General features: G+C 34.1%; 1 protein-coding gene across 1 annotated transcript in view; it reads left to right on the top strand.

Annotated features, from left to right (window-relative positions):
- Positions 1 to 27,016, top strand: part of DGKB (diacylglycerol kinase beta) — a 610,815-nt gene that overhangs the window by 429,819 nt on the left and 153,980 nt on the right. The window contains exons 22-23 of the mRNA XM_037056254.1: positions 4,704 to 4,794; positions 13,641 to 13,836. Coding sequence (XP_036912149.1) covers positions 4,704 to 4,794; positions 13,641 to 13,836 — 287 coding nt within the window. The remainder of the gene's footprint in view (positions 1 to 4,703; positions 4,795 to 13,640; positions 13,837 to 27,016) is intronic.

The raw sequence follows: 27,016 nt of genomic DNA, 5'->3' as shown, positions 1-27,016 counted from the left end.
GTACCACCCCAGCCCTGCCCTTTGATTACCGGTGTGTTTTTAACAGTAATCCTGAACTAGGTTTAGGAATACATGAGTAGCCCTCTCACTGATGTTTAGTGTAATGTCTCTTGGCAATGAAAAACAAATAAAAACCGAGCTGATTCTATGACATAAATGTACTGTTTTCAATGCCTAATCTGTTGCTGTAAGTCAACAGTGGCACGTTTCTCATCACCAACATTGTTAGCTAGCTTTAAAACTCTGGCTCTGTTTCTAGGATGTTCCATCGAACTGCGAGACTGAATTTTATTATGAAAATAAAGTTATTGAATTGTTAGAAACATTGTTCTCTGTGACAAAATGATGACAGTTGAAACATTTTCCTAACAGGGCAGAAGTGAAAGAGAGCTAATGAAAAAGAGGAGATTTTTGAAACATCTTAATGACCACAAAAAGTAATCATTTTAACCCTGGCTGGGCAGCTCAGTTGGTTGGAATGATGTCCCATACACCAAAAGATTTCGGGTTCCATCCCTGGTCAAGGCACATACCTAGGTTGTGGGTTTGATCCCTGGTTGGGGCACATATAGGAGGCAAACAAAGGATGTTTCTCTCACATTGATGTTTCTCTCTCTCCTCACACCCCTATCTCTCTCTCTCTAAAACCAATAAAAATATATCTTTAGGTGAGGATTATTTAAAAAATGTGTGTGTGTGTGTTTTCATTTTAAATAATTTTCACTAAGCTACTTAGGTCATTATATTTTTCTGTCATTTCAAAAGCAAAGAGTAAAAAGGGCTTTATTTTCTCAAGTGATGAGCATGCTATCCATACAATATTGACAGAATTGCTTAGTTCAGGATGCTCGAAAATGGATTTGAGAATCTAAGAGAAGATTTTTTAGCTACACAGGATAAGTGGGCTTTCTATACTGCCACTAAGTATATAAAATAATAAAAAAAACACACCTATGAGAAAGTTGACCTTTAATTTAAGAGTAATTTCACTAAATTAAAACTTTGTGTTTATGGCTTTTGATCTTTCTCCTGTAAGATAAATGAGGCGATTTCACCCTCTCTGTGTGTTGCATTTTCATAATGAGCTTCATATCTAATTAGGGGTGTTTTTTGGTATTTTGGGGAAAATGCACTACCAATTCATGTTTTATTTGTTTTGTTTTATGTTCGCTGTATTAAAATTACTTAGCAGACAAAAGCTAAAACATAAAACATGTACACCAGGAAAAAAAATTCGAAGGAACATACTTTTCTAGAAATTACTTATTTAAAAGTTCAGAACTTGGAAAACTAAATATTAACTAAATTTCAAGACAAGAATGTTTTTTTACTTGAGCTAAAAAAAATGTCCAAATGCTTCATATTTCCCTGAAGAAATGTAAAAAAGGCAAGAAAATGCCTTGTAAATATGAGTTAATTTATTTATTTTTACCTGAACTTCTAATATACAAGCACTTTAAATATTAAACTGACGCATGCAGACTTACACAATAATTCGTTGAAATAGGTTTTACTATATTAATGACTTAAAATTATAATAGTATGAAGAATTTTTTTGGTAGAACATTTGACGTCATACCAGTCACAAAGCCTGTCTATGAATACAATAACTAGACTTTGGTTTGAACACTTCACAGTACTTTAAATGTACAGTTTTCTTATTTTTAAAGTTCAAAGCTATGTTTTCTCTGACAAACTTGAGTTTGAATTATTTAGATCTTTTTCTAATGTGAGCCATAAAAATAAATAGCATACATGCTTAAATGTGTAGGTTTTTTTTTTCATTTCTACAACCTAAAGACCAGTTGGGTTGAAAAAAATAAAATTTAACAGCTTTTAATTTGTCATGTGGAATCTGATTCTATGTGCTTTTTATAACCTCTATATATTCACCTAAGTGAAGCATAAAATGGTGGTAATAATGGAGAATTTAAAGCAGCTTCTGCACATGAGCAGTAATGCTAACTAATATGGTGAATAAAAACTGAATGTAAATTATCAGAACTTCTGTTTCTTGGGTTTACTAAGGTGTATCTTGGTTAGCTGATACAACTCCTCATCATCCTCACTAAGCTATGGAGAAGTTTGATGGATAGAATGGGAAGAAATAAGGAGTAATTATTTATATATAATCAAAAGCCTCACATTTATATTTAATATTTACACTGCAACAATATACATTAGATCACAGACCCTGTCAAAATTTAAGCTCCTAGCTCTTCTTTTGCTGGAGCAGTGCTCAGGTATGCCACGCATGCGTCCTGAGATAACTGAGGAATGGCGGAATCAGTACAATCTGAAACCACCAGTTCCTATTGATTCCACTTCCTTTTGTCTCTTGATTTGAGCTTCTCTTCTTCATTTCCCTTGAGACTTGATTTGGCCTTTAATTATATCACATTTGTACTATTCCAGCAACCACATTTCTGTCCACAATGCCAGCTTTTCAGCATTCCAGGGTACTTGTTCATTTCTGCCAGACTTATTTACCCATGTGACAAAGCTGGTCATGTCACTCCACTGCTAATAAACTTCTGTCAGCATCCTACTAATCAATCATTTCCAGTCCATACCCCTGAACTTGGCCTACATGTTCTGAATCACACCCTTGTTAGCTTGCAGTCAGCATTCTCTTAAGTTGTTGCATGCCTATAAACACCCAGACTTGTCTCATCTTCTTCCTGTGTGCCTTCTTCTCATTATCTATTAAAATGTCACCTCTTCTAAAGTGCTCTGGACTCCCTAAGGTAACAGTAGTTGATTCCTTAAAGTGTTTTCTCATAATATGTAGCTCATATTCCTTTCAGAGATTAAATTTTAAAAGTATTGTATATGCTAATAGTTACAATATTCTGAGTTTCTTGTAGATGAAGATAATTGCATTTATATTTGTATCTTGAGCACTAAATATAGAAGTATATGGAAGTAAATATTCTCACTAAGTGTTTGTTAAATGAATGAATGCATGAATAAATGAATTCAAAAAGGTCTGGATAATGGTCCAACAAAAATGATGTTGTTAGGAAACTTGCTAAGTATACAAAACAGTTCCAAATAGTCATAAAAAGTCTACTGATTATTAATATAAGGTTATTTTGAGACCGCCTTACACAGACCGATATTTGCCTCTCGATAGTCTGAATGATACAATTTTTCATCGGAATAATGAATCATGGGAAAATATTTTAATTTTACCTAACTTTAGCCAGTATAAAAACTTGTAAAAGTACATCTATAAAATAGATATCTGCATTAATTTTAATAGAAACTTCATATAGGTTCGGGCTCATTGATCCTGGTGTTAAATGTTTGTTCCACTTCCAACAAACTACTCTGATCAATTTTTATGTATTCAGATATATGAAGTCAGGCCATAACCCAAAGAAAATATTCTCTAGAAAAGAATAAGAATGTGTGGAGCTAAAATCCAGTGAAACCTATGCTGGGGTTCAGATTGCTGGCCTGAATCTATGACTGATACAAAAAGAGATGATGAAAATTTTTTTTAATTATAAAACCTTGTGTGACGCTAAATATTATTGAATACATCTAGATGAGATTACTTTTATAATTTCTAATGTCATATCAGAGAACTCTATTCAGTATAGCATAATAGTAAGCACGTATTAGGTTCCTGTCATTTTCTATAACTAAACAGGTTTTAATTAAGTAGTAAGATCCCTGCCAAATGTCTTTTTAATTGTTGAAATGTTTTACTTGCTAATGTGAAAGACATATAGCAATATTTATGTCAAAAGGAATCATTTGACATAAGAGGCATATTTGAATATCATATTTTTTCATTTTATCTTTATGTGTGAAAATGTGTATCTCATTTTACCTGTTTTCTTCTAATTGAGGATATGATATCTTATTAGAGTATGTATGATTAAAAACTGCATTTTTTGTGAGAATGAATTTTAAAATCCAATACTGAGTAATTAAAAAGTGTAGTCAAGCTTTGCAAAATTATAGTATATGATCACAAATACAATTAACTTTAACAAAGAAATAAAGATGCTCAATGGGTTATGGGAGAAAATAAATTTTGAATATCTTACTTCCATATTATAAACTTATATTTTCTTTATAACTTTTGTTATATTGATAAAATGTTAAATTTTAGTTCTATGATGTATCATGATTTCCTACTATCATTCACATTAAACAGGATATCTTAATGAAATAATTAATAGCTATCTCTGAAAATACTGAATTTTATCTTTATGGATAAAAACAATTTATAATATGCTATTCAATAATGTCATTTTGTAATGCATAGCCATCTAAAAGAATCTAGTATATTTAGCTTAGTTTTTCTTTTCTTTTTTGTCCCCCATGAAAAGCCAAAATTTTTTTCTCTTTGTAAGTGGCTGGTCTAAAATGAAGTTGTCCAAGAATAGGCTAAGAATAATAAGCAGTAAAATCATATATTAAGATCTGAGCAACCAATATGTAGAAAAGTCAAAGGTATACTTGAATCTGTCAGATCAATACATTCCTGTAATTCCCTCAGGGGCAATCATACAATTTGACACCAACATTTTAGCTTTGAAAATTATGCAACCATCTATTACATTGTGGATGGCATGTGTCCTCAAACCTTCTTTATCACTTAAAACACAAGACGGGGCTACCCCACTTAAAAAAATCATTTCTGTTATTGATAATTGCTTAAGCTGCTTGTTCCTTTCCTTTTTCAGAATGAAGAACAAATTTTGGTATTTTGAGTTTGGCACATCTGAAACTTTCTCAGCCACCTGCAAGAAGCTACATGAATCTGTAGAAATAGAAGTAAGGAAAATGAATTATCTTTTATAATATTATGAAATGGTTTGAGTTTGGTTATTAATATGTTTTTGGTAGTCTCATGGAAGGAGTTATGTTTTGAGCAATCCATATAGCTTTACCTGTGATTGTAAAATTTTATTTCTTTCACTCATTGGGAATCTAGCACTATCTGAAATGTCCGTATAAAGTTAAGATTGAGTATGAGTTATTTTAATACAGTATAAAAGAATAAGAGGTGGAATACAACTTTAGAAATCAGTGGAGAAGTTACTAGACACAGTGTGAATAGAAAAATCTAAGATAAAAGAGAGCACTTGAAGAGAAGAGAAAGTTGCAAGATACATTAAAAACTTATTATTTTCAGGTCTCAATATCTTATAACCTTTAAAACACAGTTCACGAAAAGTGTACTTACTTTCATGAATAAAGGTTAAAAAGTATACTTTTCCATTCCATTCCCATTCATTAACTAGATTTTCTCAGTTCCTGAGGTTGCCATTTCCCCATTACATTTATAGAAAGTGGAAAAGCCAGGATAGAGAGCAAAGATAGCAAGAAAAGATAGACTTCAAAAAGATTTGTAGCAAATAGGTCTACCAAAAAATATAGACACTATAGAACTAAAAGTTTTGGAGATGGGTTATGAGAGAAAATGACTTAGTTGTACTGAGAGATTTTAGAGGTTATAGAATAGAAAATGTTATATTTTGATAATTGGTAAAGATAAACTTTAAGGACAGAACTATTCAACAAGAACATCTAATGACTGATATGAATGGAGAAATATTGGCTATAGTACTTGTCATTTAAAAATAAGTGAAAAACTTGTCTTCTGAGATCTACATCATTAGTGTCATATATGCAAGTAATAAGTTTGGTGAACAAAAGTAGTCATGAGCACATGAAATCATAATGGCCTGGCTTGGCTATTTATTTTTCTGCCTGTCCAATTTACTGATAGTTATAATAACAGCAAAGGTGGTATTATTTCAAAGTCTAACTTTTTTAGCCTTTTATTTTATTATGATTGGTGAATAAATTGAGGTATTAGAAGGAGAATTGGTAGTCACAAAATGGAAATTTTTTAGTTACTTAATTAGATCATAACCCTGAAAAGGTGTGTAATTTCATTAGGTAAAGGATTTGGTTGGGCTCGACATTGACTTTCTGTGATTAATATTCATGAATATATATCTATGAGTATATATTATTTATATATCTAGTCTTATTTATTTATATTGCTTTATATATACATATATATTTATTAAACATACCTAAATATCCCTTTCCCTTTGGAAACCTTATATAAGGCGTTTAGCAAATTTCTTACCCCGAGAATGCTCTGAGACAATCTGCCAAAGAAAACAAAAATGAAAAAAAATTATAAGTATGGTTTCCAGTTAAATGTAGGATGGGTACTCTGAAACCTCCTGTACTTCTCCTTACTTTATCCACTGAACACAGGTTGGAAAAAAAATGATCAGGAGAGATACTCCATGTATTCGGAAAGGAAAACTCAATTTATGTATTTCATACAATCCCAATCAAAACTCCAGTATTATTTTGTAACACTGGCAACTGACTCTAAAGTTTATATGGAGAATTAAAAGACCCAGAGTAATCAGCACAATATTAAAGGAGAACAGAACTGGAGTGTTCACAGTACTAACGTCAAGACTTACTACAAGACTGTACTCAAAACAGTGTGATGTTGGTGAAGGAATAGACAAATTAATGGAACAGAATAGAGATTCTAAAAATAGACCTCTGCAAGTACAGGTAGTTACCTTCTATCGTAAGTAGTTACCTGTATTTACCTGATCTTTGACAAAAAAGGAAAGACAATACAATAGAGCAAAAAAGAGCTTTTTATCAAATGGTTCTGAAACAACTGAATATACACAGGCAAAAAGAAAAAAAATAGAATCTAAACAGAGACCTTCACTCTTATCAAATATTAACTCAAAATGAATCACAAGCCCTGACTGGTGTGGCTCAGTGGATTGAGCGTGGGCCTGCGAACCAAAGAATCATGCTTTGATTCCTGGTCAGGGCACATGCCTGGGTTGCAGGCCAGTTCCCAGCAGGGGACTCACGAGAGGCATCCATACAATGATATTTCTCTCTCTCTCTCCTTCCCTTCCCCTCTAAAAACAAATGGATAAAATCTTTAAAGAAAATGGATCATGAGACCTAAATGTAACATGCAAAATTATAAGACATCTAGAAGATAAAATAAGAAAAAAACTAGATAGCCTTAGATATCACCTTAGATATGGTGATGCCTTTTTAGATACACTCGAAAGGCATGAAAAAATTATTAATAAGTGGACTTCATTGAAGTTAGAAACTCTGCTCTGTGAAAAGTAATGTCAAGAGAATAAGGTAACAATCCAGAAATGGAGAGAAAATATTTGCAGAAGACATGTCTTGTAAAGGACTCTGATCCAAAATATACAAATAATTCTTAAAACTCAACACTAAAAAATAACCAGTTCAAAAATGGTCCAAAGACTTTAACAGCACCTCACCAAGAAAGATATACAGATGACAAAGAAATGTTATTACAATGCAAATTATAACAACAATGATATCTCACTACCCACCTATTAGAAGACTGAAACCATCAAATACAGGTGAGGATATAGAGCAACAGAAACTCTCATCTGTTGCTGGTGGGAGTGCAAAATGGTAGCGCTACTTTGGTAGATAGTTTGGTACTTTCTTATGAAACTAAATAGACTCTTATATGGGCCATCAATCATGCTCCTTACAGTCGAAAACCAAAAGGAGTCGCCATCTTATGCCCATGAGAAAACCTGTATATGGGTATTTATTGCAGCTTAATTATAATTGCCAACATTTGGAAGCAAATGAGGTTCTTCAGTAGGTGAATGGATAAATACATGACACAATTAAATATCCTATGTGTCACAAAATAAAAACTGTTCAAGGAAAATGTTGTATCATGTAGCAAAACAAATTTGAATGAAAATCACCATGGAAAACATTGATCGTAAAATCAATGAACAACAGAATTAGTGATTTCCGTAGAACAGAATCACCGTGCCTCACATCTTACAGAAAAACTATTTAGAATGGTCCCCCGAGAAATCTGAACAACCAGAACTGAGTTGTTTTCCTTGGGGTGCTGTTTCTGTACCCCCTCAAGTCTGACTTGCACACTCCTCACCTACCGAGTTGTCTGGGAACCTCTGCAGTGACGTTCATAAATCAGAACCAGCACTGTGCATTCCCCATTTTATCGCTGCGTATCTTGACATACTGTTCTAATTTTAGGTATCTATCTCAGTTCTAAAATTTTCTGCATGTGAATGTGGGTGGGTATGGATGGATGGTAATACAAAAATCTTCTTATCTATTTTTTTTGGTTTTTTAATGAGTCCAGTCTATCATATTAGTAGAATATGCTTTTCTCCCTTCGAAGTTACTTTGTAATTAAATATAACAAAAACAGCTATGTGGAAATTCAGTTGTGTTTCATGTTGCTTCCTATTTGGCCTAAAATTATACCAACTGTGGTTTGAAAATATATACCAGAGAATAAAACCACTTCAGTTCAAGTGAACCTCATGTTATGTGAGTATATACTTTATAAGCAGCTTCTTCAAAACAAAACATTTACTGCATTAGCTTCATTTCACATTTCTCTTTCATATGGGAAGCTTTTTCTAAGTGGGTGAACATTTGAAATAATATGTATGTCATGGGATAATAGTTTATAATAATATAGATAGGTTTATATATTATTAATTTTACTTTATGCTTGCTGCTAAACAATGTACATACATTATTTGACTTAATCTCCTTCAGAGTCTTATGCACTGGAGAGATTTTATATCTCCATTGCAGAATCAAGGAGATGAATATGTTCTATAATAATTTAAGAGAAATAAGAATTATATTGCTTCCAAAAGGTTTAAATCTAAGGAAATAAATAAACTGTAGATTTTATACATATACATATGTGTGTATGTATAAAAGGGCAATATATATGTAATATGTATGAAGAGATGAACAAAGCTGAAATTTTAATATTTAGAGTTTCAGTTATCTTCTAACTTTGTTACAATAGATGAATGAAAATAGAATGAAAAGCTTTAAGATTTCAATATAATACATTAAAAAGCAAAGTTTGTATTAAATTCTTCGGCACATGCATCTAAAGGTCTCGGATCAACATCTGTCATTGAAACTACCAAGTTCATGGATTTTTAATTTGCTCTACATGCTGAGCAAAGTTCATGAGAGAATAACATAGACCATTCTCCAAAGTATTTCAGTCTTTTGGGGTGGGGGTGTCAGTAAGGCTAGGAAGGGTGGTAAGTGTTAAAGCTAAGGCCAAGAATGCCCATGGCAAAATACTGAGATTAGGTACACAAATAACTTAGCGAGTTTCAAAAGATAAAATTCTTATTGCTGTCCAGTAACTGGGCAACACAGCCCTTACAGACAGTAGGGTCAAGTTTCTCAGTCTAGTCTGTGTCCCACCTGTGTCAAAATCATCCCAGATGATGCTCTTTCAACATGTGTTCAGAGGACCCTCCATCTAGTCTTAGCCAGAGCAAAACACTGTCTTGGGGTGAGAAGATGAAACTTTCGAAAGGACTTTCTTGTTTTGTTTTTTAAACCACTTTGTTGAGGTGTGGTTGTACATAATGTACCCAATTTATGAGTTTGAAAACAAGCATACACTATGAAACCCTCTTTATACTCCATGCCACCAATATATACATCAGCTCCAAAAGTTTCCTCCTGCCCCATTTGTGTGTGTGTGTGTGTGTGTGTGTGTGTATGTGTGTGTAAGAGACAGAGAGAGAGAGAGAACTTTTGAAGACCTACCCTCTCTTCTAAAGATTCCCAGGTGATTTATTTTTTGCAATGAAATTCCAGAAGCAGTGATATAGGGATACAGTTGAACCTCAACAAAGATGGTAATAGGAAACCAAAGTTGGCCTCGTTAAGTCCAAAACAAACAAAACATATCTTCTTATTCCAGAAAAGAACAAGAAATGTGGTGAGGGTGAGGCATAGCATTGTCACTTCATCAGGATTACTACATCATCGATTTTCGTAGTGAAGAGAGTGGGGAAGAAATGTGAGGTAAATAAAAGAGGAGGGAACAGCCCAAAGCTGAAAGTTCTGTGTTTACCAGAAGTTATTTTAATAAGATGACTATGAGTAAGAATTCTAATAACCCAGCAATAACTTCTAGCTGTCACAGAATCTAATCAAAAAGAAAAATGTGCATGTAAACTGGATTTTCTGTTACTATTATGGTCAATGCTTCGTATCTTGAATCAAAAATATTACTAAAGTTACCCAACAAGCATATTCTGAGCCCCTCAATCACAATGTTTTTTTTCAGTAGATAAAACTTATAAAAAGTATTTTAAAAAGCATGGCGTTTAATCAGTGGGAAAATATAGAGTACCTCAACGTTTAAATATCAGAAGAGATATTGTTAAGCCATTTATGTATGTGTCTAATTTATAGGATTGCTGCTGTAGTTTTCAGCAAAAGCATAATTTTATCTTATAAATTAACTATGAGTTGGCAGAAACTCTTCTAAAAGCATACCTAGATAAGTCATTTTACTCCACACCATTTTACATGATGAGCAAAGAAATATTCTTATGTTTTATTGAGTAAAATATGAGTAATTTTTATCTGACCTCAGCATAAAATTAGACTCACTATGAAAAATATATTTATAGTTTATAGTTAATTTACCTCATCAAATTTATTATCTATATTTACAGCTTTCCAGTGTTCTTCACATTTCTTCAAGTTTCCTATCAAATGATACTTAGTGGAATCGAAAACACTAAATTCACATATAAAAAAAGCTTGTCCCTAACACCTCTGTATAGTGTGGTCCAGGGTATGTTTGTAAACCAGGATTAAAATACATTGGCAAACAAATGTAGACCATCTTTCTTCTTTTAGGAAAACTTCTCAAAAATAAGCTCTTCCTTATAAAACTGAATAGAGTGGACAGCGGCATCACAGCACCGCCCTTTGAAAATAGTTCCCCCGGCACTACATGTTAACGACCTTTTTCTACATACTAAAAATATTCAAAATTTATTGACTAACCAAGGCTGTTAGCTTTTAAGCTTTTATATTCTTTTCCTCTGTAGCTACCTTTTTAAAAATCATAAATCTTCCAAGAGGATGAAAATATTTTCCGATAGAGTATTATAACGTGTTTACATTTCATAGCCCTCACCGCAGCTTCTCTTTCCATGCCCTCCACCTGGGTGCATTGGACAGCCCCTGGTCTCCATCCAAATGAGCCCTGAAATTGTCCAGACTAGTGAACGTAAGGTTAAAGCAAACAGAGGAAGGTAACCTGGGGTCAAGAACTAATGGAAATATATCATTAATAAATAGCAAATCATGTAAGAATGTTGCTCTCCTCTCATAGAAGCCTCAAGGTTCTTCATCAGGCCTTCTTTTGGGGGGCCTCCTTAGGAGCGTTTTTTCACTTTTCAGAGAGCCACTTCATCTATTTCCTTAAAACTACATGTGACAGGACTCTGAAGATTGAAAATATGAATAATAGTGTACACTGATAGTTTTCAATTGTCACATGTAGCTCCCCAGTTCAGTTTTTTTAAGCCTATTTGCAGAGGAACAAAGGAATACTCCTTCTCTAATTCTGAAAGTAACTTGTCACAGTGGGGTTCTAAGGCCTAGTCAAATAATTGTCTTAGTGTACTACCTGCTGTGTTCAATATTGAGTGAAAATGGAAGCCAGGCCCTGACTCCAGTTTATTTTGCAATTCTTCTGTTATTTAAATGATTTTAGTCAGTTTGGGGGGAAACCAGACCTTTATAAATTAACAGCAGGGAAATACCAAAGGTGTCAGATTGCATATTTATCATCTTTTTCGTGTAATACTTAAATATGTATTAAGGAGTGACTGACATAAATTAGGCAGATTTCAGAAGCCACAGGCCATGGCTTGTAGGGGACCCCCTTCTGCTTGACATTTCATCCTTGTCAAAGATCAAATTATTTTAATTTAGGCTGCAAATTATAAGGAATGAAGACTTCTTTGTGGGAATTCCCTGTGGTAATCTGACTTTTGTTGTTACTGCTGCTTGTCAGTGTGCAAAAGATATAATATGCATGCAAATAAGGTTAAAAAATATGTACTATCTAATTATCCAGCCAGTACATTCCACTTGAAGACGGTGGGAGGCCTGGCACACAGTGTGTGTTTGATTCATTGCGGCCTGCAGGGTATTTACACAAGATTACTTTTAATTATGAAATTAATATCTGTTTATCTAGAATATATAGCAGTAAGTGAGTATACACATGAGCAGAATTCTTTAGTAAAAAGAAATCATCTTCATTTAATACATGAAAAGGAAGGAAAAAAATCACTCATTTCTCGGAGGGAGAAATGGCATCCTCCAGACCTTGGTGTCACCCTCATTGAAACAAATTGAATGAAAACTTGGCACCTTCTCCAGAATTTGTTCCTAGCCCTGCCAAGTAGGCTCAAGATGTGATGCTTTATTTCACAGTTTTATATTTCAGTGAACAAGATGTAGTTTAAGGTTCAGTGTGATTAGGGAAATGTGGTGGGGGGAGGTTTTCTATTTGCTTGGTGTTCGTTTTTCTCATTTGGGGGTAGTAGTAACTCTTCTATGTTCAGAAATCATGATCATCATGAGAAAGAAAATGACACAGTTACTACAGTGGGTTTTTTCTGTAATAACACATGACATATAAAACAATCTCACTGCAGATATCCTTCAAGTTGTGAAACACAGAGCCCTAACAAAATTCTTTGTAAAACAAACTGTTGTATGTTTACATCTCTCTTCTCATCTTGACTTATAACAGAACATTGGAGAACAATGTCTGAGATATATTTGTAATTCCTACCATTTCAGAAAACTCAAAACAAATGAGCAACTCCAAAAATACAGTACAACCTTGTCACTCTCCACACGTGTCCATCCGTGGAAATGAACAGAAAACTCAAAAAATGGAAAGTGGCCACTCAAATCTCGCAAAGCATAGTCTGTTAGCAAGTTTAATTTTTTTCAGATAAATAAAAAAACCTTGTTTAATTTTTTTAATCTTTTCCACAGCTATAGAGTAAAGATGGGTTGGTGATTGCGTTTCCTGCTACCCTTGGCATTTCCCTCCCTCAGCCTGCCTGGTCCTCCGTATTTGTTTAGACCACTGTGTCTCTCATTGCCTCTAATGCAGTTACTTGGAGCATAATCTAGATTAAAAAAAAAATCATCCCTGGCCACTCTCATGTAATTCGGAGCTCTTGCAATTGCTGTTTTGTACTTTTTCTTTTTTCAGCAGTCTCTTAAGCCACTTCGTTCTTTGCCCAAGTGAGACCATGAATTATGAATTTTGTTTTTTCACTTTCCCCTAATATTGCTTTGTAGTATGGTTTAAGTAGGAGGCAATCATTTAGATTTTGACCTAAAATTTGACCATATTTTGCAGAAGCAACTTATTTGTAACACAGTGGAAATTTATAATGTGTTATATATGCAGATACTAACATGCCTCCCTCCCAATGGTTTTCTGTAAACAAAGAGACACTAATGATTCAGTTTGATCAGTTTTAAAGACTATGAGTAATAGAAGGTTAATGTGAGTGTCTGCTTTCTATTTATATTGACATTTAGGGTAACTATTTAAGTGTTCTTGAAAAGCTTATTTAGAAAAGAAAAGATGATGGACTTTAAAGTTCTTATTAAAAGATAAAGAAATGCAAAAGGATAAATTAAGAAAAGAAAGAAAATATCTTACTGTCTGTGTTCTTTTCTATTTTACTGCTCAGTGTGACGGAGTACAGATAGATTTAATAAACATCTCTCTGGAAGGAATTGCTATTTTGAATATACCAAGCATGCATGGCGGATCCAATCTTTGGGGAGAGTCTAAGAAAAGAAGAAGCCATCGCCGGATAGAGAAAAAAGGGGCCGACAAAAGGACAACACTCACGGATGCCAAAGAGCTGAAGTTTGCAAGTCAAGGTAAGATTTCTAACATTATCTGTTAAGTTACTCTTAATCTGCTTTCAAAGTCTCTGTTACAATTAAAGAGTTTTCCATTGTACTGTAGTCTATATACTTATACAGTTGTATTTTTCATAATATCAGATAAGCATGTGTGATTAAATTGTATATTAATAGATTCTACAATCATGTAGAAACTGGCTATATTTTTCATGGATTTTTTTTCTCCTTTGGATATATATCTTCCCACAGAAAACAAATATGCATTAATACTCAATGGAACATAATATAGTATCTATTGTACATTAAATTCTGGAGTGTTATTGTCTGGGTTAGAATGTTTGAGTTGCTCTAACAAGGGCCTAGTTAATGCTTTTCTAAGGTTGTGTTACAAGGTATTTTATTCTTTGCTTTGTGCAGTTAGGCCATAACAATAAAGCATTTTATATTAAGCTATTGTTCTATATTCCATATATAATAGCATGTTTCGATATCCCACAATAAATCTTAGTTATCTGCTGCTATTGTTCCTGAAATCTAATAACAACAATTAGGACACTTGGGAACAGAGGGCAAGGACTAGCAAAATATGGTAGGATAGCTGTGGCTCAGAATTTTCAACTGCGTTGTAACATATTTCACCTTGGGTCTTGGCAACCAACTCTCGTCAATGGATTTTATAAACAAAAGTATCAAATTGGTAGTATTCTAATCATTGATCATGCTGAAATGATTTATATGTATTATCCATAGTATTTCTTTACCTTCCAGAATCTACCTAATACCACTGATGCCATTCAGACATCTAAGAAAACATACTGGCTGAGCTCAGTATAAAGATAAAATGTGAAGTTTTACAGCCTTATTATGAGCCCAACAGAGCAATGCGTATTTTTTTTAAATAAACAGTATGTGAGGGGGGTTGGTAGGCTTGACGGTGAAAGAAAAGAGCTTTATGTTTTGATGTCTTCAGGTGCCTGATGAAAGTTTCAATAGCAGGTAGAACCTTCTGATATGTGGAATTTGGTGACTACAAGTGTGACACAGATTGGTGGAGAAAGTATTAGGTATCCTCTGGAAAGAAGTGTTTATTATAACCTGACAATGACAGAAGTTTTTTATCCCCTTTAAATGTGTAGGTAATAATCTTAAAGAGGTAAATCTTGAAAAGCAGTGTAATTTATTTATCTAATGCTTTCAATATTATTTTGTGCTGGTTTCCAGTATACAGCCTAGCTGTTAGACAATCATTTACTTTACAAAGTGTTTCCCCCTGTATTTCCAGTACGCACCTAGCACATACATAGTTATTACAATGTCATTGATTTTCTTCCCTATGCCATACTTTATATCCCTGTGACTGTTTTGTAAATGCCCATGTGTAGTCGTTAATTCCTTCACATCTTTCATTCAGTCCCCCAAACACCCCTCCCCTCTGGCAGCCATCAGGACACTCTGTGTTTACGAGCCTGTTTCAATTTTGTCGGTTAACTTATTTTGTTCTCTAGATTCCACATATAAGTTAAATTATATGGCATTTGTCTTTTTATCTGAGTAGTCAAATCAAAAGTAGCATAATTTAATGCAAGTTTATACAAAATTAATTAAAATTCTTTGTACTCTGAATGAATACATGAAAACATGGAGAATATATTTTAAAGGGGAAATACATTAAAAATGAGTATGTGCATATAAATTTTAAAGTGAATGTAGTTGGGAATATTTATTAATCTAAGTAATAAAATTAGTTCAAGGACCATACTAAGATCAAAGTTGAAAAGTTCAGCTCTCTCCTTAGGTAAGCAATGAGTACATATATATTGCATAGCAATCACAAAAATTTTAAATATTATATATACTGATTTCCAGAATGATTTTTCTGTTTGGTCACTATACACCAGTACTTGCCGTGTCCTTTGCATGTAGACATTACTGTTTCATATCTCAATTGATTCTCAATGATTAACTGCTGGCTGTTCAATAGCCACTAAGCTATTCAAGTTCAAAGACTCATGGCTATGCTTTACCAGACAAGCGTGTGTACCCCGCTATGCAGCCACTGCAGACATACCATTTATTGGCCTCACTCTTCCCTTCTGTTAGCTTCTGACAAGGATATACATTTGTAATAAAGCACAGACAAATCAGCCAGAACTATTCCCATAGACTATCAGTGCTCATAACTTTACAGGAAAAAGTATCTCTTCCCATTCTATCTTCTTGCTGTCTACTGCAGAACCAATAGGACCTGGTTTTCACAAACTTGGGAAAAGATGTGAAAAGCTATAAGGTTTATGAAGAATAAACACTAGAATATTTATTCTCAGAAGAAACATGGAGAAAAACAGTAAATATTAGAGTTTTTGAAGGTCCTGTGTGAGCAGCAACAGAAGCATGCCTATAACTAATTTAAGTCCATTTTTTTATTGGATCTAATTTGGAAATATAGTCACATTCACACTCATTTAATTCAATAGACTTATTGTAAAGACTTTTATTTCTTAAGACAGGGTAATGGAGAAAGAAAGAGAGGGAGAGAAACATCGATCAGTTACCTCTCACATGTCCCCAACCAGGCATGTGCCCTGACTGGGAATTCAACTAGCAACCTTTTGGTGACAGTGCTCAACCCACTGAGCCACACCAGTCAGGGTCCTAGACATTTTCTGAGTGGGTTGTCTTTTGTTGTTTTATCTCTCCCTCTGGAAATACAAATGAGTGTATTATGTATAGACAGCAGATGTTTAAGCAAAATTGTAAGGTAGGCAAGGTAAGTTTCCGTGCTCTTTGGCCTGAATAATCAGTCTTTCCCATTTGTTTTAGTTGCTCAGTTCATCCTTGCTGCCCCCTCTTCTGAATTAAGTCTGAGCCTCAGGAAGATGTCTAATAAATTTATTCACATTAATGTATAAATGACTGATTGCAGATGAAAGTAGAGATATTTGCATTTTAAAAGAAATAAAGGCCTTCAGCTAAACCATTATATTTCAAACTGTATTCTATTGAGTTACAACTGCAATTCTTCAGATGTTCTCTAAAATTACTCAGAGAATCATATTCATTTTTGCCATATTTTGAAATAATAAAAACTAATAAAAACATCCTAAAGTGTATCCAGTAAAATCATTTTTATATTAATTATTCTCAGATATTTAAATTGTTACCAGTCAAAAACAACCTCCTCTCCTCTTACTCCTCCTCCCCTTATTTTCAATTGATTGAAAATGATTTGAATCTATTGAAATTGATTTTAAATAGAGTGAAAATATAAATTTATATATTTATCTGTATGTATACATACACAGATGTAAATTAGTAAATAAATGTTACATTAACTGGAGAGTCCCTAGTTCTGCAATTGTCATTTAAAACTATATCTTTACATGCTAAATGAGGATAATTAAGCAGTTGAGTACATTGCATTACCCCCACAGCACATGGGGACCACATGTAATTAAAGTGCCCACAAGCTCAGATACCTCTGTTTGTCACAATCAACAAACCGCCTAACAGCCAGTGGAAATGAAAGCAAGTGACAATGGTACTACATTTTTTACTTTTTAAAGATTTTATGTATTTATTTTTGGAGAGATAGACAGGGAGAGGGAACAAAACATCAGTGTGTGCTTGCCTTCACACACCCCATACTGGGGACCTGGCCTGCAACCCAGGCATATGCCCTGACTGAGAATCAAACTGGTGACCTTTCGGTTTCTAGAAAATTTGTGCTCATAAGGAAATTGCATTAGTAAACTAGCTCCCAAAAATAACAGGCCTGTACGAGTCTATTTTGTCACAGATTTGTGATATAAACATGCTCAGAACTGCAATCTAAGGGCCAGCAATGAAATTGAAATAAATTTCAGTTAAGTATGCAGAAGGAAACAAATTTGGCTACTTGAAACTTCAAGGGATCATTTGAATGAAATAGCAAGTACAATAACATCACATCATACACTTGTACTGAAAAAATTAAACTGTATTAAAAAGACACCTCTTAGAAGGATTTTTTTTTACCAAGAAGTGAGAACCTCTTAAAAACTGTGAGCAGTTTTTAGTTACTGAAATGTTTTTTTAATATTTTATTTATTTATTTTTAGAGAGAGGGGATGGGAAGGAGAAAGAGTGGGAGAGAAACATCAATGTGTGGTTGCCTCTCATGTGTCCCCTACTGGGGACCTGGCCCACAACCCAGGCATGTGCCCTGACTGGGGATCAAACCAGCTACCTTTTGCTTCAAAGGCCCACACTCAATCCACTGAGCTACACCAGCCAGAGCATTCAAGTTGTTTTTAATTCTGAAGATAACAATCTGACTATTCCACTTGTCAGTACTGAAATCAGAATATTCCAAATACTGTACAATGAAAAACAAACAAATCAGTGAAAAATAGGTGCCTGTGACACTGAGCTGTCTCCATCAAAAAATACTCTATTGTTTTCATAAGCAATTTAAACCTTCAAAATGTATTTTTACAGATAAAATTCCAATTTTCTTTTTCATTTACTGGTTTTTAAAATATTACTTTGTTTGGGGGGTGGGCTGCTTTAAAACATTGTAAACCACTGAATAAAAGTAATTACATTCAAGCCATAGAGTCTCAAACTTCCACCAGAAGCTAAGGGAGGTACTTCCGGGAGCAGCTGGACTTCCTGCTTAAAACCTCGTTAACTGAGTGACTGTCTACCCCACCTATAGATACAGCTGGCCAGGTACCCATCATACAGAAGTATGTTTTTAAGTAATTAATATATAATGTCTCCACGAAATTTTTAATAATGTAATTCCCATTTTACCAATGCTAATTCTCTAATTTGGGCAGAATTTTCCAAAGTGCAGCATATACTCCACTGGTGGAAGATCAAACAGTACAGAGATAAATAAAATTTAATAGTTTTTGTATTTCCTATTAGAGTTTTTTTATAGTCGGGGATGCTTTTTAAAAATACATATAATCTAAATTGAATCTTTAAAATAAGTCTATGTAATTAAAAATAGAGTAAAAACCAAAACTAAACAATAATACAGGAGATACATTGGATATGGCAGAAATTGAAGGTAGAACAAAAAAAATACCAAAGTGTGGAAAACTGCCGCAGGCTGATATTTCAGCTTCCCCCACTGCATATAATTTGCATAGCCCTGATTTTGAATACTTAGTGTAAACTACATTTTTATTATTCATCATTTTGGACACAATATGCTGTGTACCCCTTCCCCAAGGATAAGTTTTCCACATACACTTTAACTGGGCATGCCCACGCCCTATCTTGTTTGATGTCTGCACACTTTGCTAGTGAAAACCAAAAACCTGCGTCTTTCTGGGAGCCAGAGGGGAAACACTATGTATCTGATTGGCTGTCAAGGAATCTCTCAACATCAAATGACTTCATTAGTGTTACTTTTTTAACTCTGAAGAAGTAGGGAAGAAATGTCAATTCAGGTCAAAGTGATTAAAGAGAATAAATGAGTTGGTATCCAGGAAAGCATGGCAAAATTTGAATTCCTTTTGCCTTGGACAATTAATAAGGTTATTGGCTTTGATATCATGTCTTTATTTACTTCTTTGTTTATTTTTTAATATATTTATTAATTATGCCATTACAAGTTGTCCCATTTCCCTCCTTCATTCTCCTCCACCCTGTACATCTACTCCCCCCATTCCCCTCCTTTAGTTTGTGTCCATGTGTCACAAGTTCTTTAGACTCTATATTTCCCATACTATTCTTGTCCTCCACCCCCATCTATTTTCTACCTACCGTCTATGCTACTTATTCTCTGTACCTTCTCCCTGCTTCTCCTCCTCCCACTCCCCTGTTGCTAACCCTCCATGTGATTTCCATTTCTATGGTTCTGCTCCCAATCTAGCTGTCCTCTTAGTTTACTTTTGTTTTAGGTGTGGTTGTTAATAACTGTGAGTTTGCTGTCCTTTCACTGTTCATATTTTTTATCTTCTTTTTTTTAGATAAGCCCCTTTAACATTTCATATAATAAGGGCTTGGTGATGATGAACTCCTTGAATTTGATCTTATCGGAGAAGCACTTTATCTGCCCTTCCATTCTAAATGAAAGCTTTGCTAGATAGAGCAAGCTTGGCTATAGGTCTTTGGATTTCATGACTTGAAATATTTCTTTCCAGCCCCTTCTTGCCTGTGAGGTCTCTTTTGAGAAATCCGCCAACAGTCTGATGAGATCTCCTTTGTAGGTGACTGTCCCCTTATCTCTTGCTGGTTCTAGGATTCTCTTCTTTATTTTAGTCTTGGCTAATGTAATTATGATGTGCCTTGGTGTGTTCTTTCTTGGGTCCAACTTCTTTGGGACTCTGAGCTTCCTGGACTTTCTGGAAGTCTATTTCCTTTGCCAGATTGGGGAATTTCTCCTTTATTATTTGTTCAGATAAGTTTTCCACTTGTTGCTCTTCCTCTTCCCCTTCTGGTACCCGTATAATTCCAATTTTGGAACAATTTAAAGATGTCCTGAAGGTCCCTAAGCCTCTCCTAATTTTTTTGAATTTTTGTTTCTTTATTTTTTTTGGTTTGGTCATTTTTTTTTCTTCTGGTCCACTTGTTTGATTTCAGTCCCAGTTTCCTTCCAATCACTATTGTTTCCCTGTGCATTTTGCTTCATTTCACTTAGTGAAGCCTTCATTTGTTCCTCTAATTTGTGACTAAAATCAGCCATTTCTGTGAGTATCCTGATCACCAGTATTTTGAACTGTGCATCTGATAGGTTGGCTCTCTCTTGGTTGCTTAGAAGTATTGGCTCTGGGGCTTTGAGCTGTTCTTCTTCTTGAGCCATAATGTTTTGGTCTGTTTGCGCTTGTTATGTATGATGGGTGGAGCCTTAGGTGTTCACTGGGATCTGCCAACCGCTGCCTGTGCACCTGGGTTGGTCTGGCAGCTTTTTCCCACGTGACCCCTCTATGCCAGCCGCTGACTCTGCCCCTCTTACCGGTCTGGATGAATAGTTCGTTGCTGTCGGACTTCAGTACAGTTTAATTTTCTCTCAGTTTTGGTTGTGTTCTGGTTTTTAAATATTTGTTGCTCATAAACTTCATTTTGTGAGGAGGTACAGTGTTTCCACCTATGCCTCCATCTTGGCCAAAAGTCCTGATATCGTGTCTTTAAAATGGGGATGGTGAGGAGCTGAGGTTAATGTATGTTGCTTGGATAGATGTACAAAGAGTATGTAAATACTTAGACCCCAACCCTTTCTATACCTTGTATAAGTTATACTTATCTGAAATTTGTCAGTAATGGATATTTATCATTTATCATCCATTATTATAAACTGTTCAAGATATTATTGTGGGCTATTTGGGGTAATTTAGAAGTCAGTGTTTTAAGGTGTCTAAATATAACTGTGAAATTCATTTCAGAACTGTAGATGATGTTTTTGGCATTCAAGCAATGGCAAGCAGAACAATTTCCAAACATTTAAATTCAGTGATTAGATCAGTTAAATTTAAAACTAGAAAAGGATTTCATGCTGCATTATTATACCTGGATGTTTATTGAAAAAAGATCATGGCATTTGAGATGTTTTATGTCACAAAAATATATGAATGTACTACTACATTGATAAATTCAATTATTAAAAATAGATAGATCCAACCATTAGCTATCTAGTAACTTTTAAGGAGATGTCTCAAAATGAGTTTATAGTTGTATGCTTTTTAAACATACGATTGATAAGGCCTCATAATTATTTTGGATGTAATATAATAGAGAAGTAGTCATTTAAATGGGAAAATGGTATTCTATTATAATTCCATAAAGAAGATCATTGCTGTTAAGGCTTTTTTTAAAAACAAGTTAAAATTAGAAGCATGGAGAAATCCCAAAGAACAGGTAGGTAGGAAAAGCAGAAGGAGGAGCTACTTGATTTCACTGATGAATCTGGGAAAGCTTGAGAAAAAAGAGTTTTTAGTGGTAGTCACATATTGAAAAATATATAGTTAGACAATCAATTTAATAATTGCAAGGGAAAAAGAAAGGGAATTAGTTTACTTAAGGTTTTAAATTAAGGCTTAGCTATTTTCCCCTCTGACATCTGAAGAAAAATACTTTATTTTCAAAATGCTAATACTGTTTTGAGAACCTCTACATTTCTAGCTATTGATTTTAACTGTAGCTTCAGAGAAAGATGAAAAATAAAAATGTTTTAATGGGACATTTTCTCTACAATGTTGATGTCCAATAACAGCGATAAAACAACGATCTTATTTGTTTCTGTGACATTGTATCCAATCCTGAGTCTGTTTAAAATAATGGCAAGTCATCTACTCAGACTAAGACTGAATTATACATTTAAGTAAATTTAAATCATGCAGTGGTAGAAATATTAAACATATTTTTAATATTAAACATATTTTTAAGTTAAATAAATATTGGTTGGTATACTAGCCTCAACTAATTAAATAACACTCATAAAGCATGCTTTCAAATTTCAGTTGCATGAAGTTTCCAAATGTAAGACCGTGCATAGAAATTCCATAAAGCCCTATAGTAATCTTGCCACTTGAGGGTAATGATTTGAAGCTCATGTAATAAATGTATTCCAGGGAACTTACAATAATTTGCACTAAAATCAGAAGATAAGACAACAAATTAGGGAGGTTTTTAAAAAAAACAATAAAACACATGAAAAACATATGAAAGCAACTGCATAAGTTGTTAAAAATAAATCATAGTTTCATTTTTTCTATTGCTATTAAAAGCTGTGTTTTCATCAAGACAGAAAATACTAAACAAGAAAAAATGATCTCTCACTGAGGTGTGACCTCAGTAAGAATTAAACTTCAATTGTACCATCTTGTGGAATGACATCTTATGCAGAGATTTCAAGTCCTACCAAGGAGAGATATTAAACTTTTATTTTGCCTCTATTTTAAGTTATTTTTTTCTGGTAACCTTAATGCATGTTATGAAACCACCACAGTCTAGCACCTTGTTCTCCTTGCACACGTTTTTCTAACTACCAGATGGTGCCAGAGGGTCCAGTAGTGAGCAAAGGTAGACTTTAAAAAGTCAAATTTCACTATCTACTGTATAAATTTTCTTTGAGCTGTATGATTTTGAGTTAACCAAGGCAACTAACCACTGAGTTCTATTGCCATGAATGCTTTCATGAATAGTCTGTATTTTTTCTGTGCACATAGAGCTAGTTAACATATAAATGGTAGCTTCTTGGACAGTATCCAGCCAACTCTGTTTTTGTGGAAATCAATAGAGATTCATAAACATCACCATTTTCTCCACATTGAATAATTATGTTCCTGGCTTAATAAAAACATTTCTGTGGCTCTTCCTTTGATAGGCTGTGGATTTACAAACTCGGGGAAGGGAGGGTGTTTTATCGAGGGTCTATTGGCTCCTGTAAGTTACAGCTGTTAATCAGAATAGGCTAAAGATTGAGGGCTGAATGTGACAAGGTGACAGTCATTTGAAATAAGACTAAAAATCTCCATGGATAAACATGACTAATTTAAATAAGCCCTAGGGAGCTTTTTTGAGAAAGTTCAAATGCCTGATGAATGCCACACTGTTATTCTAATTATCCCATAATGTGGTACAAAATAACAATCTCATTTCATCCTTTTATTTACAAAGCTGTTCCAATCATCATTATATTTTACCTGTTCAAGCTCTGAAATATCGTTCCTCATTGAGAGACTCATTAAAAGAGAATAATTATATTATATTTCACAGATTCACAGAAAGAAAATGTATCTTTCAACAATTTCATTTCCCTGAACAGTTGTTCATTTCAGGGTTGAAGACAGGTCTATTAAGTACCTTCTACCCTTTTTAAACATGTCAAAGCTAACCATTAATACTGAAATTAGTAATTTGGTTCTGATTAAATGAAAGAATCAGCTGCTATTTGTAGAACTTAATTTCAGTGAATGAAACAAACATAACAATATTTTCAAAATATATTGAATAATAAAGTAAGGATCTTTTTATACACAATGATTTAAATGAATGTCTCTTCTAATAGTTAAAGTCATTAGCATACTGACATTTTTCCCTATTGATGCTTGAGAATATGTACTTCTCCATCCAAAAAATTACATAAGGCATATTTTCTTACTGAATGTGTGACATTCAAAATTTCAGAGTATGTTGTTCAAAAAATAATAAGAGAAAATCAACCAATACCAAAGAACATTTTAGTTTTAGATTTCTTGCAAGAAAGATTTGTGAGATTTGTGATTAAATATATTTTCAAAATTAAAAGGAGACATGTGCATAAAACATGACTTTGAAGAAAACAGGTCTAGCCCTCTAGCCTCTGCAAACCAAAAGGTCACAGGTTCATTTCCCAGTCAGAGCACAGGCCTTGGTTACAGGCCATGCCTGTGGTTGGGGCTTGCTAGAGGCAACCGATTGATGTTTCTCTCCCTCATTTCTCCCTCCCTACCCCTCTCTCTAAAAATAAGTAAATACTTTAAAAAAAAAGAAGAAAACCAGTCTAAGGCACATTGCCTCATATTTGAACAGCTTTGTCTGGTGAAATAAGCTATCCATGGTCATACACAAGTGACACTTAAGCCTTTCATCTCTCTTGTAAGTCATTAAGCAATAATGAAATACTATACTAATTGTTGATGGTTTTGCCAGCTTTCTATACTTGACCATAAGTGCTTTCTTCCCTAAGAACCCTTATATTCTAGTCTTTTCTTACATCACCCTGGCCAACCCGCCAAAACTGAACTGCCAAGACATCTTAGCGAGCCTAGTGGAAAGCAGGAAGTCAACACATCTTTTACCCAGTATAAAATTATGAAATGCTATTTGATTTTTAAAAGATGGTAATTGTATCAAATTTAAATAGGAATTTTGAATGTGTGTAATATTTGAAGAGCTCTAATAGATAAAAAGTAAATTAATCTGCATGTATCATTTTAAAAGTATGTAACTGTTTTTGTGTTTTAGGTAAATCTGAGGTGTTGTACATTTTTACATTCTTCATTAATATACAGGGTCTGGCAAAAGTAAGGCCTGCATCAATGTGGTTGGTATGGTAATAATATGGGTGTAATAATTTATAGTTTTAATTTGAACATTTCACCCAAAATGTCATATAGTAAGGTTAAGTGTGATATTGTTATGTTATAGAATTACATGCTTATGATTTTGTAGTAAAAGATTTTGTAATAAAAAGGGGCATTATTTGTGCTAGACCCTCTATTTTCTCTTCCTTTTATAATTAAATATATTCCTTTAGAGGGATCCTATAAAGTTTTTATTTTAATTGTTTTAATACAGACTATTTTGCATTATTTCTTCTTTTGTTTTCATTTTTCTGTTTGACTTTTAAAAGTTTTATATTGTACCTTTGTAAACATTACTTTTTATTGAAACATTTATACAAAAGTTGACAATTAACAAAGAACTATAACAGTGTTTTTATTCTTGAAGAAACAATGAATGTCCCATTAATAGTACGTACTGAAATTGTCCAATCTCCAAAACATATAAAGAACACCCATGACTCCACTCTAAGAAGACAAGCAACCCAATTAAAAAATGGGCAAAGAACTTGAACAGACACTTCTCCAAGGAGGACATACAGAGGGTCCAGAGATATATGAAAAGACACGCAGTATTGGCAGCCATCAGAGAGATGGAAGTTTAAACCACAATGAAATACCGATTCACACCCATGAGAATGGCCATCCTTAACAAAGCAATAAACAACAAGGGTTGGAGAGGTTCTGGAGAAAAGGGAACCCTAGTGCACTGTTGGTGGGAATGCAGACGGGTGCAGCTACTGTGGGAAACAGTATGGAATTTCCTCAGAAAACTAAAAATGGACCTGCCTTTTGACCCAGCATTTCCACTGCTGGGACTATATCCTAAGAACCATGAAACACCAATACATCTGAATACACTTTAAATAAATATATACTATAAAAATGTAACATGGTTTTATTATTATCCCGTCAACCTAAAAATATGCACAAGGCCACACAGAATATGTAAAGCGATCACTTCTCAGCCTTTCGGCTAAGACCAAGTGTAGAGTATGTAAAGCATTTCCAACTTTTGGCCCACATTCGTTAGAGAGAGGGTAAACATTAAGGCTTTATTCTGAAGCTATGCAAACAATAGAGTTCTAGGAATTAATTATGTTACCATAGACTTATAAAATAGGACCTATATTCCAAATTTTGAAAAAAAACTATTTTGAAAAACTATATCACTTGAAACTTTTAAATGAGAACTGATGATAAGTAAGATACTGACTACAGTCTGATCCGTCTTTGAATAAACACAGCTATTTATCTTCCCTTCCCCAAGAGGGGCAAAATCCCATTAGAATATATATACCAATAAAAATTGATTAAAACATAGTTGACTCTTGTTGTGAGAATGATTGAAATATTTTATTTATACCAGCTAGTTTCTTGTATGGTAAATAATGGAAAATGCAGTGTTTGCTTCTGCACTGCCTTTGGTTGCGCATCTTCCATCTCTCACAATCTTTCAAAGATTTTAAGACTGTGGTGGCCTCCGTACTGATGGCCTGGGAGCCACATAAGCCCATGGCCCACCACCACTCCCCAGAGGTTTTGCAGCAGAGGTCAAGTCACCCCAGCAGTCAATTCAGATAGTACCTGCTGCTCTTAAATATATTTTTCTGTCTTCAGGGTACATTACCTGTGATTCGCAGACTTGCTTATAAGAGCCATCTCTAAAGTAGATTGAATGTAAAAGTACAAGCTGCCTAACAAATGGATGACATTGTGAGGTACTGCCTGCTGGGGTGAAAATAAATTGTAAAGGGGAGACAGGGGGTGGGTTATGGGCCCTAGCTTGGCTGCCAAACAATTCTAGCCAGTGCTGACTGTGAACCAATAGAAGTGACAATCGCTGTCAACAAGATTCACAGCCATTTAACATAGACTCAGTAAGAAAGAGAAGGTCCAAGGAGTTCTATGATTTTATTTGAAGTTTAGTGCCTCCTGCTTTTGAACAACTCTTTCTAGACAGCAGGGATGCAGACTCATTGTAGGTCATTCACAATTCCCAGGAAAGCTTTCTGCATGGATTGCAGGCTTTGAATTTTTATTTTAATGTTCTTGTGTTTGTTGCTGGTGGTGATATTCATGCTACTATTTTTAAATTAGAAAAGAAAAATTCTCACAGAGTTAGAGGTGGGATGTTGAAGTTCTCCTAAAACATAGAA

This window comes from Sturnira hondurensis, unplaced genomic scaffold, assembly GCF_014824575.4.
Source record: "Sturnira hondurensis isolate 20B ecotype Veracruz unplaced genomic scaffold, ASM1482457v3 Scaffold0008897, whole genome shotgun sequence".
Taxonomy (NCBI): Eukaryota; Metazoa; Chordata; class Mammalia; order Chiroptera; family Phyllostomidae; genus Sturnira; species Sturnira hondurensis.
The sequence above is the reverse complement of the archived record's forward strand: the minus strand, read 5'-3'. Positions and strand labels throughout refer to the sequence as shown.